General features: G+C 49.0%; 1 protein-coding gene across 3 annotated transcripts in view; it reads right to left on the bottom strand.

Moving 5' to 3' along the window:
• The window catches only part of MYO1D (myosin ID), a 147411-nt gene that overhangs the window by 110315 nt on the left and 22578 nt on the right, over positions 1-14518 (bottom strand). For all 3 annotated transcript variants that reach the window (XM_064636903.1, XM_064636902.1, XM_064636901.1), the window contains exons 2-7: positions 7081-7289; positions 6328-6421; positions 5413-5578; positions 2740-2793; positions 1770-1865; positions 65-181 (exon numbers count right to left, since the gene is read on the bottom strand). In XM_064636903.1, coding sequence (XP_064492973.1) covers positions 65-181; positions 1770-1865; positions 2740-2793; positions 5413-5578; positions 6328-6421; positions 7081-7289 — 736 coding nt within the window. The remainder of the gene's footprint in view (positions 1-64; positions 182-1769; positions 1866-2739; positions 2794-5412; positions 5579-6327; positions 6422-7080; positions 7290-14518) is intronic.

Here is a 14518-nt window from a genome sequence, read left to right as displayed (position 1 = left end):
AGGAAAATTGGAGCTGCTGGCAGTCCAGGAACAGCCCAGGGATACCCAGGAGCAGGGACCTTACCAGGTGGAGAATGGCTGCCACGATTTTGTAGACAGTCTGGATCTCCTCTTGCTTGAAGCCAATCACCTTCATGGCATCAGCCACTGCTTTGAACTCGGCACCATCATTGATGGAACACTGAGGGCAAAGAGGAGTTTGGGACAGCATGGATTTAATGGGATTCAGCAAAGACTTCCCAAGCCCATGGGAAACAGATTTGTACTTTGATATTTTTCAGATGCAAGACACTGCCATGAGGTTTCCCAGTTTGTTCCAATGCCATCTCACATGCTTGGACACTGAACCCTGCACTGCACACACGTGTTCTGGCAGGTACAGAAATCCACCCCAGCACAACAGATTTCCCAGTGGAATTCAGTGAGAAAGAGCAGAAGTGGTTCATAAGAACACCCAGAGCAGCAGGGACAAGCTGTGCCCTCGCAGACCCTCCAAGCAGGAGCTGCAGAGCACCAGCAGGAAACCTCTGCTCTCCACCCTCCTCTAGATGAGCCTCAGTCTCCCTCCTTCCCAGTGCCTGGGTTTGCTTTCCCTGCAGATTTCCAGAGGAGCTGATCAGGCATCTCTTGGGCTGTGGGTTCCTGTGCCAAGGAGAATCTCATGAAAGCCACGGGGACATCAGAGAGCCTTTTGTTTGGACTCTGCTTCCGAGGGACAGCACTGGGGACAACTCCAGCTGCACCTGACCATGTGGTGAACAGCATCTCTGCAGTCCTGCTATTGAGCCTGACCTTGCTCTCTTTTCCTTCCTAATTTCCAGGAGGAGATCCCTGTTCAGTCAAGTTCAATCAACCATCTGATTGTTTGACTTCTGACACACTGGAATTGTCTCCTCCTCTGCTCTGGAAAGACACCTCTCAAAAAGTGTCTGGTATTTATGGACCTCTATACTCCTGAAAACAGATTCCCAGGGAACTTTAATAAATAGTTCCTTGTGCATCTTGTGGCCTGCTCTCCCAAAATCCAGGGCAGTACCTCTGCTGACAGCTTTTTCATATCACCAAAGATTTAAAATGCAATCTTTTCATGATCACTGTGGCCAAGACAGGCACCAATCATCACATTACCTCCATTCTATTTACCCAGGAGATGCCTTTCCTAGTTGGCTTATTTTTTTTACCTGTATCAAGAAATTATCTTCAACTTGTTTCAGCAATTTTCTGAACCTCTTAATGTCTACTGTGTGACAGTCCCACCTAACAAGTTGAAGTCAAGGGCACCTGATCTTGTTGTCCTAAAAACTTCATGGGTTCGTTCCCTTCTTTCCTTGAGGCCACAAAGACTGAATGCTTCAGTAACTGAAATGTCCTACTGTAAAGAAATGAGTCCTTATGGCTTTTTGGTCCAGAAAACAGTTTAAGTTCTCCATAATGGAATGTCTGTCACTGGTAACAGGTCAAATATCTACACCTGCCTTAATTAACACATAATTTTACAGCTTTTTATAATGTAGTGATTATTATAATGTTTAAATGTAGGATGCACAACTGTACTTGCATATACACAAGTCTATTTTCTCTATGATTCTAAGCACACAACGTGCTTTGTCTCCAAGGGCCAGAAACTCCATTAAAAATAAAACACCAGTGTCACCTTTCCATATTCATCCCATAAACATTGGTCTCAGCTTCTGCTGGCTCAGCAGTGCTTTGAGCATTTTGAGCAGCACTTACAGTTTTAAGCCAAGCTGCCTCCCAGCCAGGCTCACCTTGATCTGTGCCCCAGGACAGACGTAGCTGTAGGCTGAGGGGTCCTTCTGAAGGTGCAGGGAACGTAAGAGCTGGTCAGAACCTCCCTGCAGGAGCTGCACAAAGAGGGGTTTAAGAAATGGTGAATGAAAAAACACCAAATCCTTCCTTTTTCTGTTTCTTATTCATCTGCTTGACAAGCAAAGTCACAAAAATATTAATTCCTGCTCCAGTATCTGCAGCCAGGAGCATAACACGTGTGGGATGCACAGTGTGGGGTGGTGGTTGCCCAAATCACTGCCTTCTGAGTCACAACTGTTTTAAAAAACCAGCCTGAGCCTCCTCACAGACCAGCCCTGTTTACATCTGTGACATGCCACAGCTGTGTCTTGGCAACCACATTTCCCTTTGCTGCTCTGCACAGAGACTTTTCCATATGGAAATGACCTGTCCATGAGGAAAGTGCTAACATGCCATCATGGAGCACCGAGTAAGTGGGGAAAAAATAAACAAACCTGTGTTTCCCTCCCTGCTAGGCTGAGAATCAAGGTTATACTAACAGGCCAACCATATCCCCCACAGGACACCCAGGGAACCACTGTACAATGTGGAAGACATTAAAAAGGACCTCCAAAAAAACCAAGGAAGTCAACTTGGTGTCATAAAATTACTTCCATATGCACTCAAGGCCTTAAGAGAAAACAGAGGGATTAGACTTGCTACAAATAAAACAGTGAGTCAAAGTCCAATGTCCTACCATATTTGTTTAGTCAGCCTCCTCTGGAGTTTATAAATGTGTTAATAAGGGACTGGAGGATGGAAAACAATCAGTCTTCCCATGCTCCTTCCCAGCACAAAGAGCTAAAGGACCCAAGATCACCCAAGATGCTGCAACAAGAGAACCCTCCAGAAAACACAGGAGAGGGTGAGAGCTCTGGGCACTCTGGAAACTGGACACAAGTGATTTGGTCCAGCAAAGGGGATACAAACCTGGTAGAAGGAATGGAAGCTCCTTTCTCCGGGCTGCTGCACAATCACACGGGACTGGGGGAGACAAAACACAAACGTGGGTGTTGTGGCTGTGCTTCCCCAGCACCTCCCTCAGACACGGAGCTCCCCAGGGCCAGGGCAGCCCCAACCCAGCTCCGTGCTGGGAACACCACTGCACAGCAGGGAATGTGGAGTCTGAAGTCTATAATCAGAAAGACCAGCTTGTGTAACAGCTGCAATGCCCTACTTCCACCCAGGAGTCCCGAGGGGCAACCGCAGGACCCCTCACGTGGAAGAGTCAAATAAACGTCATTTCAGTTTTAGGATGATTTAGAATCATAGAATCACAGAATCATAGAATCAGCTGGGTTGGAAGGGACCTCCCAGATCATCAAGTCCAACCCTTGATCCACAACCACTGCGGTTACTAGACCATGGCACTGATGCCACATCCAGTCTCATCTTGAAAACCTCCAGGGATGGAGAATCCACCACTTCCCTGGGCAGCCCATTCCAACGGCTGAGCACCCTCTCTGCAAAGAAATTCTTTCTAATATCCAACCTAAACCTCCCCTGGCACAGCTGAAGACCCAGCCCTCTTGTCTTGCTGAGAGTTGCCTGGGAAAAGAGACCAACCCCCCCTGGCTCCCCCCTCCTGTCAGGGAGTTGCAGAGAGTGAGGAGGTCTCCCCTGAGCCTCCTCTTCTCCAGGCTGAGCCCCCCCAGCTCCCTCAGCCTCTCCTCACAGCTCTTGTGCTCCAGTCCCTTCCCCAGCCTCGTTGCTCTCCTCTGCACCTGCTCCAGCCCCTCCATGTCCTTCCTGAGCTGAGGGCCCAGAACTGGACCCAGCACTCCAGGGGTGGCCTCACCAGTGCTGAGTCCAGGGGCAGAATCACTTCCTTGGACCTGTTGGCCACACTGTTCCTGAGCCAGGCCAGGATCCATTGGCCTTCTTGTCCCCCTGGGCACACTCTGGTTCATGTTCAGCTTCCTGTCCATCCACACTCCCAGCTCCCTTCCTGCCTGGCTGCTCTCCAGCCCCTCTGGCCCAGCCTGGAGCTGCCGGGGGTTGTTGTGGCCGAAGGGCAGGACCCGGCCCTTGGCCTGGCTGAACCTCATCCCCTTGGAATCAGCCCAACTCTCCAGCCTGTCCAGGTCCCTCTGCAGAGCCCTCCTGCCTTCCAGCAGATCAACACTCCCCCCCAGCTTGGTGTCATCTACAAGTCACTGGAAATGAAAAGCAGGCCCAGTGACTACAGACAAATGCTCAGGGGCCTGGTGGTCACCAATTCCACCCTCCTGGGACAGGCTGGTCACAGCCCCCAGGGAATGCTCTGCTCTGCCACAAGGGCCTTGTTTAGGGAGCCCCAGCTCCATCCCAGAGCTCTCACTGCACACCAGGGTAACACAGCACAAAGACAGTTAAAGGCACCAGACAGTCAGTCAAGGAGCAACAAATCCTTGTTTCATGTTACAGGTTTGAACACATGAGAGTGAAGAGGCACAAAGCTGTGCCAGGGCAGGGTCAGGCTGGATCTCAGGGAAAGGTCCTTGCCCCAGAGGGTGGTTGGCACTGCCCAGGCTCCCCAGGGCAGTGGGCACAGCCCCAAGGCTGCCAGAGCTCCAGGAGGGTTTGGCTGATCCTCTGGGCACAGGGGGGGATTGTTGGGGTGTCTGTGCAGGGCCAGGCGTTGGACTGGATGGTCCTTGGGGGTTTCTTCCAGCTCAAGATATTCTGTAATTCCACAATTCTCTGTGTTCCTGCTGCAGTGCAAAGCCACTGTCTGTTAATGTTTGTGTTCAGGTCAGAGCCTCCACCGCTTTCAAATGGAAACAAATTTAACTTGGGAGAAGTAGAGAATACGAAATAAACAATCAGGAGGAATAAATCATCAGGATTTAAGTTGCTGCAGCTGCAGTCCCAGCCCTTTTTCTGCATCAAAGTATCCCAAGTTAAATGTTTGGGTTTGTTGTTTTGTTTTGTTTTTTAAATAAAGTGTTTATTCTGAAAATAGACTTCGGGGAAATAAAGGGAAGAGCAAAAAAAACACACAAACAAAAAGCTGTTGGCAGATGTGGTCAAACACATAATTAAAGCCAGACATGTCTCACACAACAAGAACTGTTAATGGCTCACACCCCTTTTCTCTACACTTTTACATATCCCAGTGTTTTCAGACACCACTTAATGACACGAAAAAAATAATTATGCTCAGGATCACTTGGAAGACATAAAAACAATGCTACTAAAACACCACACAAGGCTGTGGCTTCCTTCCAAAATAACACTTCTCAAGCAGACTGTTGCTACTGACAGCCCTGGGGATCTCCTGCTGATCCAGCAGGGAGAGCTCAGAGCGGAGACTCACAAAGGAGGAGTTGTGCAGATGGCAAATTGTATCCAGAATTAAAGCTGAGATTAAAGTTCACACACCCACATGCACAGAAGTGCCTGAGTAATGAAGTCTCTTTCCTGGTGAGCTTTGGAAGCCATGGTGTCCCAGGACAGGGCACTGCAGGGACTTCACTGACTCCTGAGGGAAAATTGAGCCCTGGATTTATCTTCCCTGCCCTCACACCTCACCTGTCTGAACAGAAAACCTTCTGCTGGCAAAGCCCATATTGCAAGAGTAACTCCAGCCAGGGCTCTCACCTGGCAGTGAGGGGGCCTTACCTTTTCTAGCAGGTAATTATTGATGTGCCCACCTATTGGGTCTCCTTTAAAATCAAAGTTGATGTCCATGTACTTCCCAAACCGGCTGGAGTTGTCGTTGCGGTTTGTCTTGGCGTTGCCAAAGGCCTCCAACACACAGTTGGATTTCAGCAGGATGTTCTTCACCCTGCAGGATGGAGGGATGGAAGAGGGAACGGGCTAAGTCCAGACCTGAGCCCTCAAAACCACGGAATCTGTTCCACGAGCATTTCTGGGGAAGAATTCAGCTCTTTGCTGACACAGCTGGGCAGATGTGGATGACATCAGCAATCCATGGGAAAGCAGCTGGGAGCTGCCAGCAATGCTCCTTAGAGCAAGCAAAGGCTCTCTGGTTCAAAGACCAAATCCTGACTCAAAACAGCATCAAAAACTCAGCTCCTTTCCACATTTCAGTTTTGAAACCAATTTATTGAGCTCTTTTGCAAAGTTTATTGGAGGTTGGTGTTAAATCTGTTTCAGCAGAAAGGCACATTCTTTGTTCTAATGCTTTTACTCCAGGACTAACAGGCACATTTTGCAAATCAGGAGCATGTGAGCCTGGAAGCTCATGGAATACACTCCTTGCACTCAACATGCTGTCCTAATGTACCCAGACTTCAGGCAATTTGCCCCAGGAAAAGTGATTTACAATCACTGGAAAAGACCTCTAAGATCATCAGATGGTTGGTATTGCTTGGAAGGTACCTCTAGATACTGGTTTTTTTTAATTTTTCTGCATGATTTTAGCAACTAATATTGCAAAATTGCCAGAGTAAAAGCAGTATCTGAAGAAGTTAGGGAACTGCTGTAAAAATCAGCATATACAAGACACCCTCAGCCACAGAGCCCACTGAAAGAGATCCCCAAATTTCCCTCGTTTGCCAGGCAAGGCCTTACCTCTCCACCTCAGCCCTCTGCCCAGGGTTGGTGATGGCTGCAATGTACTGCATGATGTATTTACTGGCCTCGGTTTTCCCAGCTCCACTTTCACCTGGGGGCAGAAACACCAGGGTGACCCAAGAGATGAAAAAAAGCAAAGCAAATCACTGCACAGAACATCTCAATTCTACTCCAACAACGTCTGGGGGGTTTTGATTTGTTATTTTAAAACCATCTTTGTGTGCACTTGGGGCATTTTCTAGACCCTGTGCTGGCTTGGAGCAATTGTGATGTGAGACTTCCCAGGTCAGGAACGGGCCTGGCACCCAGAGGATCAAAGGAATATTGTTAGAGGAGAAAGCCTGGCTGGGCAGGACAAGGGGCCACTGTTCAGCCCCCCAGCTCGGGGCTCTCGCCTTTCAGAGCTCGGGGACATCAAGGGAAGGAAGTGCCAGGATCCAGGCAGGGAATGAGCCCAGACCAGCTCAGGGGCACGACCAGCAGCTCCTGAGCAGAGACAGGCTCTGCTCTGTGGATCCCTGCAGTGGGATAAGGCTCCTGCTCCATTATCCCTCTGCAGGCACTGCCCCAGCTCCTGCCTGGCTGGGAGAAGGCTGAAGGACTGAAGGAGAGAAGAAACAATTGCGACGTCTCACACACGGACTCGAACGCAAACGAGCCTTAAGACTGATGAAGTTTTTTCCTTTATAGCCAAACCCCCGTCCTCCTCCTGGGATGTCCCCAGGGTGTCCCCAGGCCGGCCCAGCTCACCTGAGATGACGATGCAGGTGTCCTTGGAGCGCCTCTTCATGGCCTTGTAGGCGGCGTCGGCGATGGCGAAGAGGTGGGGGGGCCTCTCGTAGAGCTCCCTGCCCTTGTACTGCTCGATGGTGTCCCGGCCGTAGATGTTCAGGTTCTTGTAGGGGTTCATGGACACCACCACCTCCCCAATGAAGGTGTAGATCCTGCCCTTCTCAAACCTGCCCAGGGGGGACAAAAAGGGGGGAAATGAGTCAAATGGAGAGGTTTGGAACACACCTGCCCAGAGCCCAGCAGTGAACTCTGATCCATGGGAACACCACAACAAAACCTGGGCTCTGGACATTCCCTGGATGGCACAACAGGGACAGAGAGACCTGAGGGGGCAACAACTATCAACTTTTAGTTTAGCACCTACAGAGGACATTTCCACTGCTGTTTCACTGACAGGTGCACGAGATACAATTCACGGTCTCCACAACTGACAATAAGTCAACACAAGTGTGAGGAGCAAATAAAATCTGCTCCATAAAGGGGATTTAAAGGCAAATTCTTTTTTTCACGTTCTGCAGTTGTCCATGACCCAGCTAAAGGCCAGAGAAGCCCCTCACTGAGAGGTCTAATCACACTTGGAAGAAAATAAACAAAGACAGAAGCCCAGGAGGGAATTGCAGCCTTTCAGCTCCAGCAATGAGCTTCCACCCCATCCATCCTTTTTACCAGAAGGCACCTTGGTATCACCACTGCTGCTAAACCAGAGGGCAAAGATTCCTAAGAATGTGTAAAAACAACCCTAAACTGCACCTTTCCTAAACCCTACCTGGCCCTTGGATTCTTTCTGCAAACAAGACAGAAAATAACTGGAAGCTTGTTTATAAAAGTTAAAAGCTGTTTCCAAGGAAATCCACTTTTTATTGGAAGTTACCTGTCAGGAGAGCTCACAGGAATTCCAGGTCAACAGCAGAAGAAATTTATACAGCTTTTGCTTCTCAGGAAGAGAAAGGATGGCAGGAGATTTCGGGATCAACACCCAAACCACGGCATTTGCACCACAACTACCTGTCTGCAGCTGCACTTAAACCTCACAACGTTAGATGGCACCAGAACCCCTCCAACAGAGCCCAGGGGCCTCCAATCCCTCCTGGACTCCGGCACAAATTCCAGCATTACTTTATTGAATTTATTACCACCCCCACGTGGTGACAGCCCTGACATTTTCTATTGTTCATTTGAGAATTTTCTGCAGCATCTTGGCAGTCTCAGTTTTTAGCAGGTGTAATAAAACTCAAGAAATATCATCCAGCAACTAGCATTTCACTTTCTGGGAGTGCTTGTGCCTCCAATTCCAGCTTCCTCCCGAAATACTGCACTAAAAAGACCCAAAAACTGCAAAATGTCTTCTTCCTGCAATCAGTTTTAACTAAAAGTGTCTCGATATACATTTCCCAAAACTTAAAATGCAAAGATATTTTTGAGATATACGCTGTTTGAAAGCTACCACAAATGTTTTAGAAAAGATAATCTTAAAATAATTACCAGTATCAGTACACCTGATTTTAACTCTGAGAAGCACAAAGCAGGTGGGAATTGTGGTATTTGGAAGATCCCAAAGAGGCAGAAGGTGCAAAAGGATCAGATACCAGGCTCCTGCCCTCTCAGGAGCCCTTGAGGGACTCTGCATATACATAGGAGAGCTTGAAAAACCAAACCCACACAATACTGTTGCTATTAAGGAGATCAAGTCACACATAAATATATAATGGAAACCACTACAGGGACACCACAGTCAGCAGAATCATCCCATCTTTTGGAGTTGGACATCCAAAGGTGAGTTATTCACTGGAGAACACCCAGAGTGCTCTCCAGAAGGCCCTGCCCAGCAGCACATACCTGCTGCTCAAGGCACTGTTGATGATAAAAATAAAGATACAGCAGTTTGTGGGTGAGTTTTTAAGCCCCACGGCACTGCCACAGACACAGGGGAGAGTTCATGGCCCCAGAGAGAGTAAAGGGAGGGTTGTTCCAGCTGCTGAGAAGAAATAAAGGAATAAAGGCCCATTGTGCCAAGTCACCATCACAGCACCCAATACTCTGACCTCTTCCTTAAGTAATGAATTATGTAAACTTGCACTGGCAGAGCCCAGTTTAAGTTTCCTCTTGTGGCAGTTCGGTGTCCTTGCCTGAATCCCAGAACCATGGAACATCCTGAGCTGGAAGGGACCCACAAGGATCATCACAAAGTCAAGCTCTAAAAGGTTTTACTGGGCTCTGACAAGTTGTGTCTTCACCTCTGTGGCAAAAGGCAGATGGAGGCGAGGGAGGAGAAGGATCCATCTCCAGGCCTGACAAACAGACCTGTCTCCAGCTTGGCTCTAAGGACCCAGACTTTATGAACAACTGACACCCCCATTTTTACTTCTTGCTTCATTTTTCTTTCCACTTCTTAGCACTGGAGTTCAAATTCCAGAGCTGGGCTCCGATGTTCCCAACGGGAGCTGCGGCTCCTCGCCCCTCCTGGCTGATAAAGCCCCTTTTCATCCCTCAGAGCAGCCCAGGCCAAGAACAGCAGGAACTGTTTTCCTGCTGGGAGAGCCTGGCCCAGGGAGAACTCGTGGAAACTTAAGGAAACAACCCACCAGGGCAGAGGAAACGGGGAGCAGGAGCTGTGTTACAGCCACTGCTCTCCAGGGCAAGGGCACAAAACAGGACAACAAAGCTCTCTGGTGCTTTTTGGAAAGGCTCATCCCCCATCTGGGGAAACTCATCCACACCACAGCCAGTGCAGCCATTCCAGGGCTGAGCTTTAGAGGCAGAACTGGACTGTTTTTTATCAAAAGGAACAGCAGCAAGTCTGCTAAAGGGAACCCCAATATCCAGTCCTGGGGCAACACCCCCACGGTCAAACCTTGGTTTGTGTCTCTCATGGAAATCACGTCAGCTTGAGCTACAACAAAACATTTCCCTGTAATAATTCCATTGGAACCATTCCTGTATCAACGTCATGGGATCACAGAATATCCCCAGAGAGAAGAGACCTCCAAGGATCACCAAATCCAACCCCTGGCCCTGCACAGACACCCCAACAATCCCCCCCTGTCCCTCAGAGCATTGTCCAAACCCTCCTGGAGCTCTGGCAGCCTTGGGGCCGTGCCCACTGCCCTGGGGAGCCTGGTCAGTGCCAACCACCCTCTGGGGGAAGGACCTTTTCCTGAGATCCAACCTGACCCTGCCCTGACACAGCTCCAGCCCTTCCCTGGGTGCTGTCCCTGCTCACCCAGAGCAGAGATGGAGCTGCCCCTCGGGAGGAAGCTGCAGACCCCAATAAGTGTCCCCTCAGTCTCCTCTCTCCATTAGCTCAGCAGCCAAAAAGAAATTCAGAGTATTTAATCCCTGTGAGTTATTCTGAGGAACATCAGCTCTTCCATGAGAAGTTTTTATACTAGTTTTTATTACCTCATTAAAACACCAATTGATAATGAGAAAATAAAAAGCAGTGAGTCACAGACTATAAATCACTGAAAGGGAGAGAAATTATTCTCTAGGAAAGAAGACCACTAAGGCAAGAAAAAGGCTCTTACTTTGTTTTGTAGTCTTTATGTTTAAGGAAGGGAGTTAAGTCCAGACACCCTATGTTCACATCCAGTTCCCCCTGGAAAATCCAGTGCAGGAATGGGAGCACTGGAGCAGAAATCCTCACCAGCAGAGAGCACTCAACATTTAGGATTTCCTCCACCTGACAAACACTCCAGTCAAAAATAAAACCGTTCTTACCGAGGAAATGATGCAACTTCAAATGCACTCAGTACAAATAAAGAAAAGAGTTAGCTGGCAGGGCTGGGAACCCACACTCCCAAACAACATCTGCAGGACAGGGACCCTGCAGGACAGGGACCACAGCCATCCCCTGAGCACACACTTCCAGCTGATCCTTGAGCAGCAGCAGCTTGAAGTAAAGGAAATGTTAACAAAAAAAGAAAGGGAAAAGCAAATAACTCAGGACAAATCAGGAGTGCTGCAGAGGCACTGGGCCACAGCTAACCTGGTCCCACTGAAGGTGAAGAGAATAAAAATATGGTTTCAAATATTCTGTATTTCCAGCCTTATCTGTAAACCCCAAGGCACAAACTGAAATACTGAATATGAACTATTGAGTATGAGCACACAGATTTTTCCTCCTTCCTCCCTGTGCATGGCAAGAAGAACAATCCAGCAGCTCCACACCCCTGGCACGCAGAGGAGGGACCAATTCCTTTCCCTGTTGGAAACACCCCATGTGATTTGGGTTACTCTCCCAAAGGGGGCAACAAGTCTCAGTTACTTTTTACCACCAAATGTACACGTTAAACTCCAATCCTGCAAACTTTGAGTCCATTCTCTCTGCAAACACACAGGAAGATATTTAACTAAGCCTCGTGCTCATGAACGGCCAAGGATGGGCCTTTAGGATGTGCTCACCCAGAAGGGAATTTAAGCAGAACTTCTGGCAGTGAAACCATATTTACCTGGTTTTAAAGTCGAGAATGTGTGCCCTGCACTCACACAAGGCAACAACCATTCCCCTCGTGCTTTGGGAAGCAAGTGACTGCTAAAAGCCACTTCCCCTGTGTGCCTCAGGCACTTGTGCCTTTTCTAGGTGATACTGGGTCTCTCTGCTGCGAGTCCAGTGCTACTTAAAGACTTTATTTTAGGTAAATCTCAAAATAAGCTCAGCTGCCAAGCAGGACTTCAAGGCTTTCAGTAAATGGCTCCCAAAGTGTCTCACAGTGAACCAGCCCCTTACAAGAGCACTCAGATAAACAGGATTTGTGTTGGCAGAACTATTGCTAAAACACTCTTGCTGCTCTTGGAAAAACAGCCCAAAGAACTGTCCAGTCAGTACAACCCCCCTGCCCAGGGAACCGATCCAAGCTGTCCCGATGGTGAATGTGCATGTCTGCAGCATCAGGATATGTGTGTCTGCGGGGTTCTGACCCACCCCGAGGGCCAGGAGAGCTGAAATGCAGCTCACTGAATGTGCAGGTGAGGTCTTTGCTCGGTTGGCCTGCAGGGGCTCGGCTCTCTCGGCTGCCAGTTTAACAAAATCGGAAATGCCATTGGGAGCACCACTCCTTTCCTGTGCTGTGGGAGCAGACGGGCAGGGGGAGGAATCCTCCAGTCACCCACAGCCCTCAGCCAGCCTGGGGAAGGAGGTTAAAGGAGTTCTTTGTAATGATGTCATTTTTTTTCTAAAGAAAATCAGCAAACTCTGAGTGACCACTGCCACATCTTCCTCAGCAAACCGAGGGTTCAGCAAACTGTAATTTTGACGAGGCTGGTTCAGCTCCAAACCAGCCTTGAGTCAGCCCCTCAAACCACTAGGTGAGGCTGGGGGAAGGAAAACAGGAGATGGATAAAGGCTAAAACTGTGAGATATAGAAACAGGGGTAATATTAAAACCCCTCTCCTTAAATATAAAGTATTAACCTTGCACTGAAGAAATGCCAAACCACTAAACACGGGAGTCACTGAACTTTCATTTCTATTTGCGTCAGAGGGCCCGGGCTCTGCTGCAGAGGGAAGCTCTGCAGGCTCGTTTGGGAGCTCCGGGAGCAGAGCAGGAGGCACAGGCAGACTTGAAACAGATAATGAGACAAAAGGAAGGTCTCTGAAAAGCCTCCAGGACAACAAACGCTTTGTGGGTTTATCCCCAACCCGCACAGAGGAAGTCGCTGCAGGCACAGGTAGAGAAGAGCAGTTTGTGCCCGATCGCTGGTGTGGAGCAGGAAAACACACTCCCGGCTTCAGTGTGAAAAATCTGACTGGAACACTGTGAAATCCCAGTGCAGCAACCACATTACTGTGCTCTGAGCAGGACACTGCCCTGAGTGATGTCCTGAGGGTGAGTTATCCCAGATCTAACCAGGGAAGAGGAGAACAGGATGGGATAGCAGCAAATGAGAGACTGCCACCTGCCCACATCTCTTTTTCATCTGCCAAATAAGGGCACAGAATCTACAAAAGGGCAGTAAAAACCAAAAAAATCTCAGAAGTCAGGTAGGTTCTCTCTGCCCCCATCACACAGGTGATGGGAGTGCAGAGCTTGTCATGCAAAAGAACTCATTTAAATGCATAAGGTTCACAAAACGGCTGAGGAGGAGGACAAGGTGGAAGTAATCACCTATAAATGGGTGAGGTGAGTATCCCCCTGCCAGAATAATTCATTAAACAAAAAACCTGTATAGGCCCGTGTAACAGGGGAACAGGAACGGAGCACCCTGGCCAACACAGGCTGACTGAGAGCGGGTGCCATGGCAGCATCCTGGGAAAGCTGCAGGGACCACTGAGCACTGCTGGGGATGGCTGAGCTCAGGTTGGGGATGGCTTTGGAACATGCGGCTTCCTGCAGTGACCAACATTTCACCTCATGGTCCATTATGTTCCTCCCACTCTGATGTTACTGCAGTTGGGTTACCCTCATTCACCACCTCCTCCTTCCATCCCCAGGTCTGCAGTGTCTGTAACCTGCCACACCAGGATTAGCTCAGCCTCCTGTTTGGGGAATTCAGCTTTGACCTCAGGTCACACACTGCTGTGTTAAAGGCTTTGCCACCTTCAGGCATATCAGGGGACAAAACTGCACAAAAAGCTGCACAAAAGGTGAAACCCAGAGCAATGACTGGAGGTTGGACAGATCTGCACCACGAGGAAGGTCCCTGGGTCAGTGGGGTGGGAATTCTGCAGTGCTGGCTCTGTCCCAGGGGTGTCCAGGCAAGACTTCTGAATAACAACCTTCTTGCAAGGGATGCTGAAGGGACTGTAAAATCCTGCAACCCAACAGAAAGATCCAGAAACATGGAGAAAAACAAAGCCCAGGAAACAACAACCACTGGCTGCTGACAGAGCAGCAGCCTCCTACAAATACCAACCTGCAGCCACAGCAGCAACTGTGTTCATGACTTGAAACCATATTTTCTAAGCCATATTCTTCCACACACGTGGTGTGATATCCTGCACCACCTTCCCAACTCTCTGCCCACGCTGCACAATTAACAGAACTCATGGTGCTGTCTAATTACACTTCTATTCTCTCCACAAGCCCAGGTGCCAAGATACAGTCCCAGTATCCCACAGGTTTCCTCTGGAGATGCCTGGAGACTCCTCTAGCAGTCAGCTGGCTGGAGCTGCTGATGTTCAGCTGCCTCATTGTTGTGCTGGAAAGGAATACTCTGATTTGTTGAGCTCGTGGCCAGTGCTGTGGATGTGCTGGAGCCCCTGAATGCAGCATTGTCTGACACAGGGCTCGGAACACCCAGGGATCATCTTGCAGCACCAAGATGCAGAACCCCATCTGCCAGCACTCCAAAAGTCTCTGGGAATGTTACAGCTAAAATAAAACTGGATTCCTGATTTATACTAAGCCAGGCCATGCAAGCCGTGCAAAAATAACAATAATAAGGCAAAGCATGCAAAC

The sequence above is a fragment of the Pseudopipra pipra genome, chromosome 26 (assembly GCF_036250125.1).
Source record: "Pseudopipra pipra isolate bDixPip1 chromosome 26, bDixPip1.hap1, whole genome shotgun sequence".
NCBI lineage: Eukaryota > Metazoa > Chordata > Aves > Passeriformes > Pipridae > Pseudopipra > Pseudopipra pipra.
Note: the sequence above shows the minus strand (reverse complement) of the source record. Positions and strands in the feature narration are given on the sequence as shown.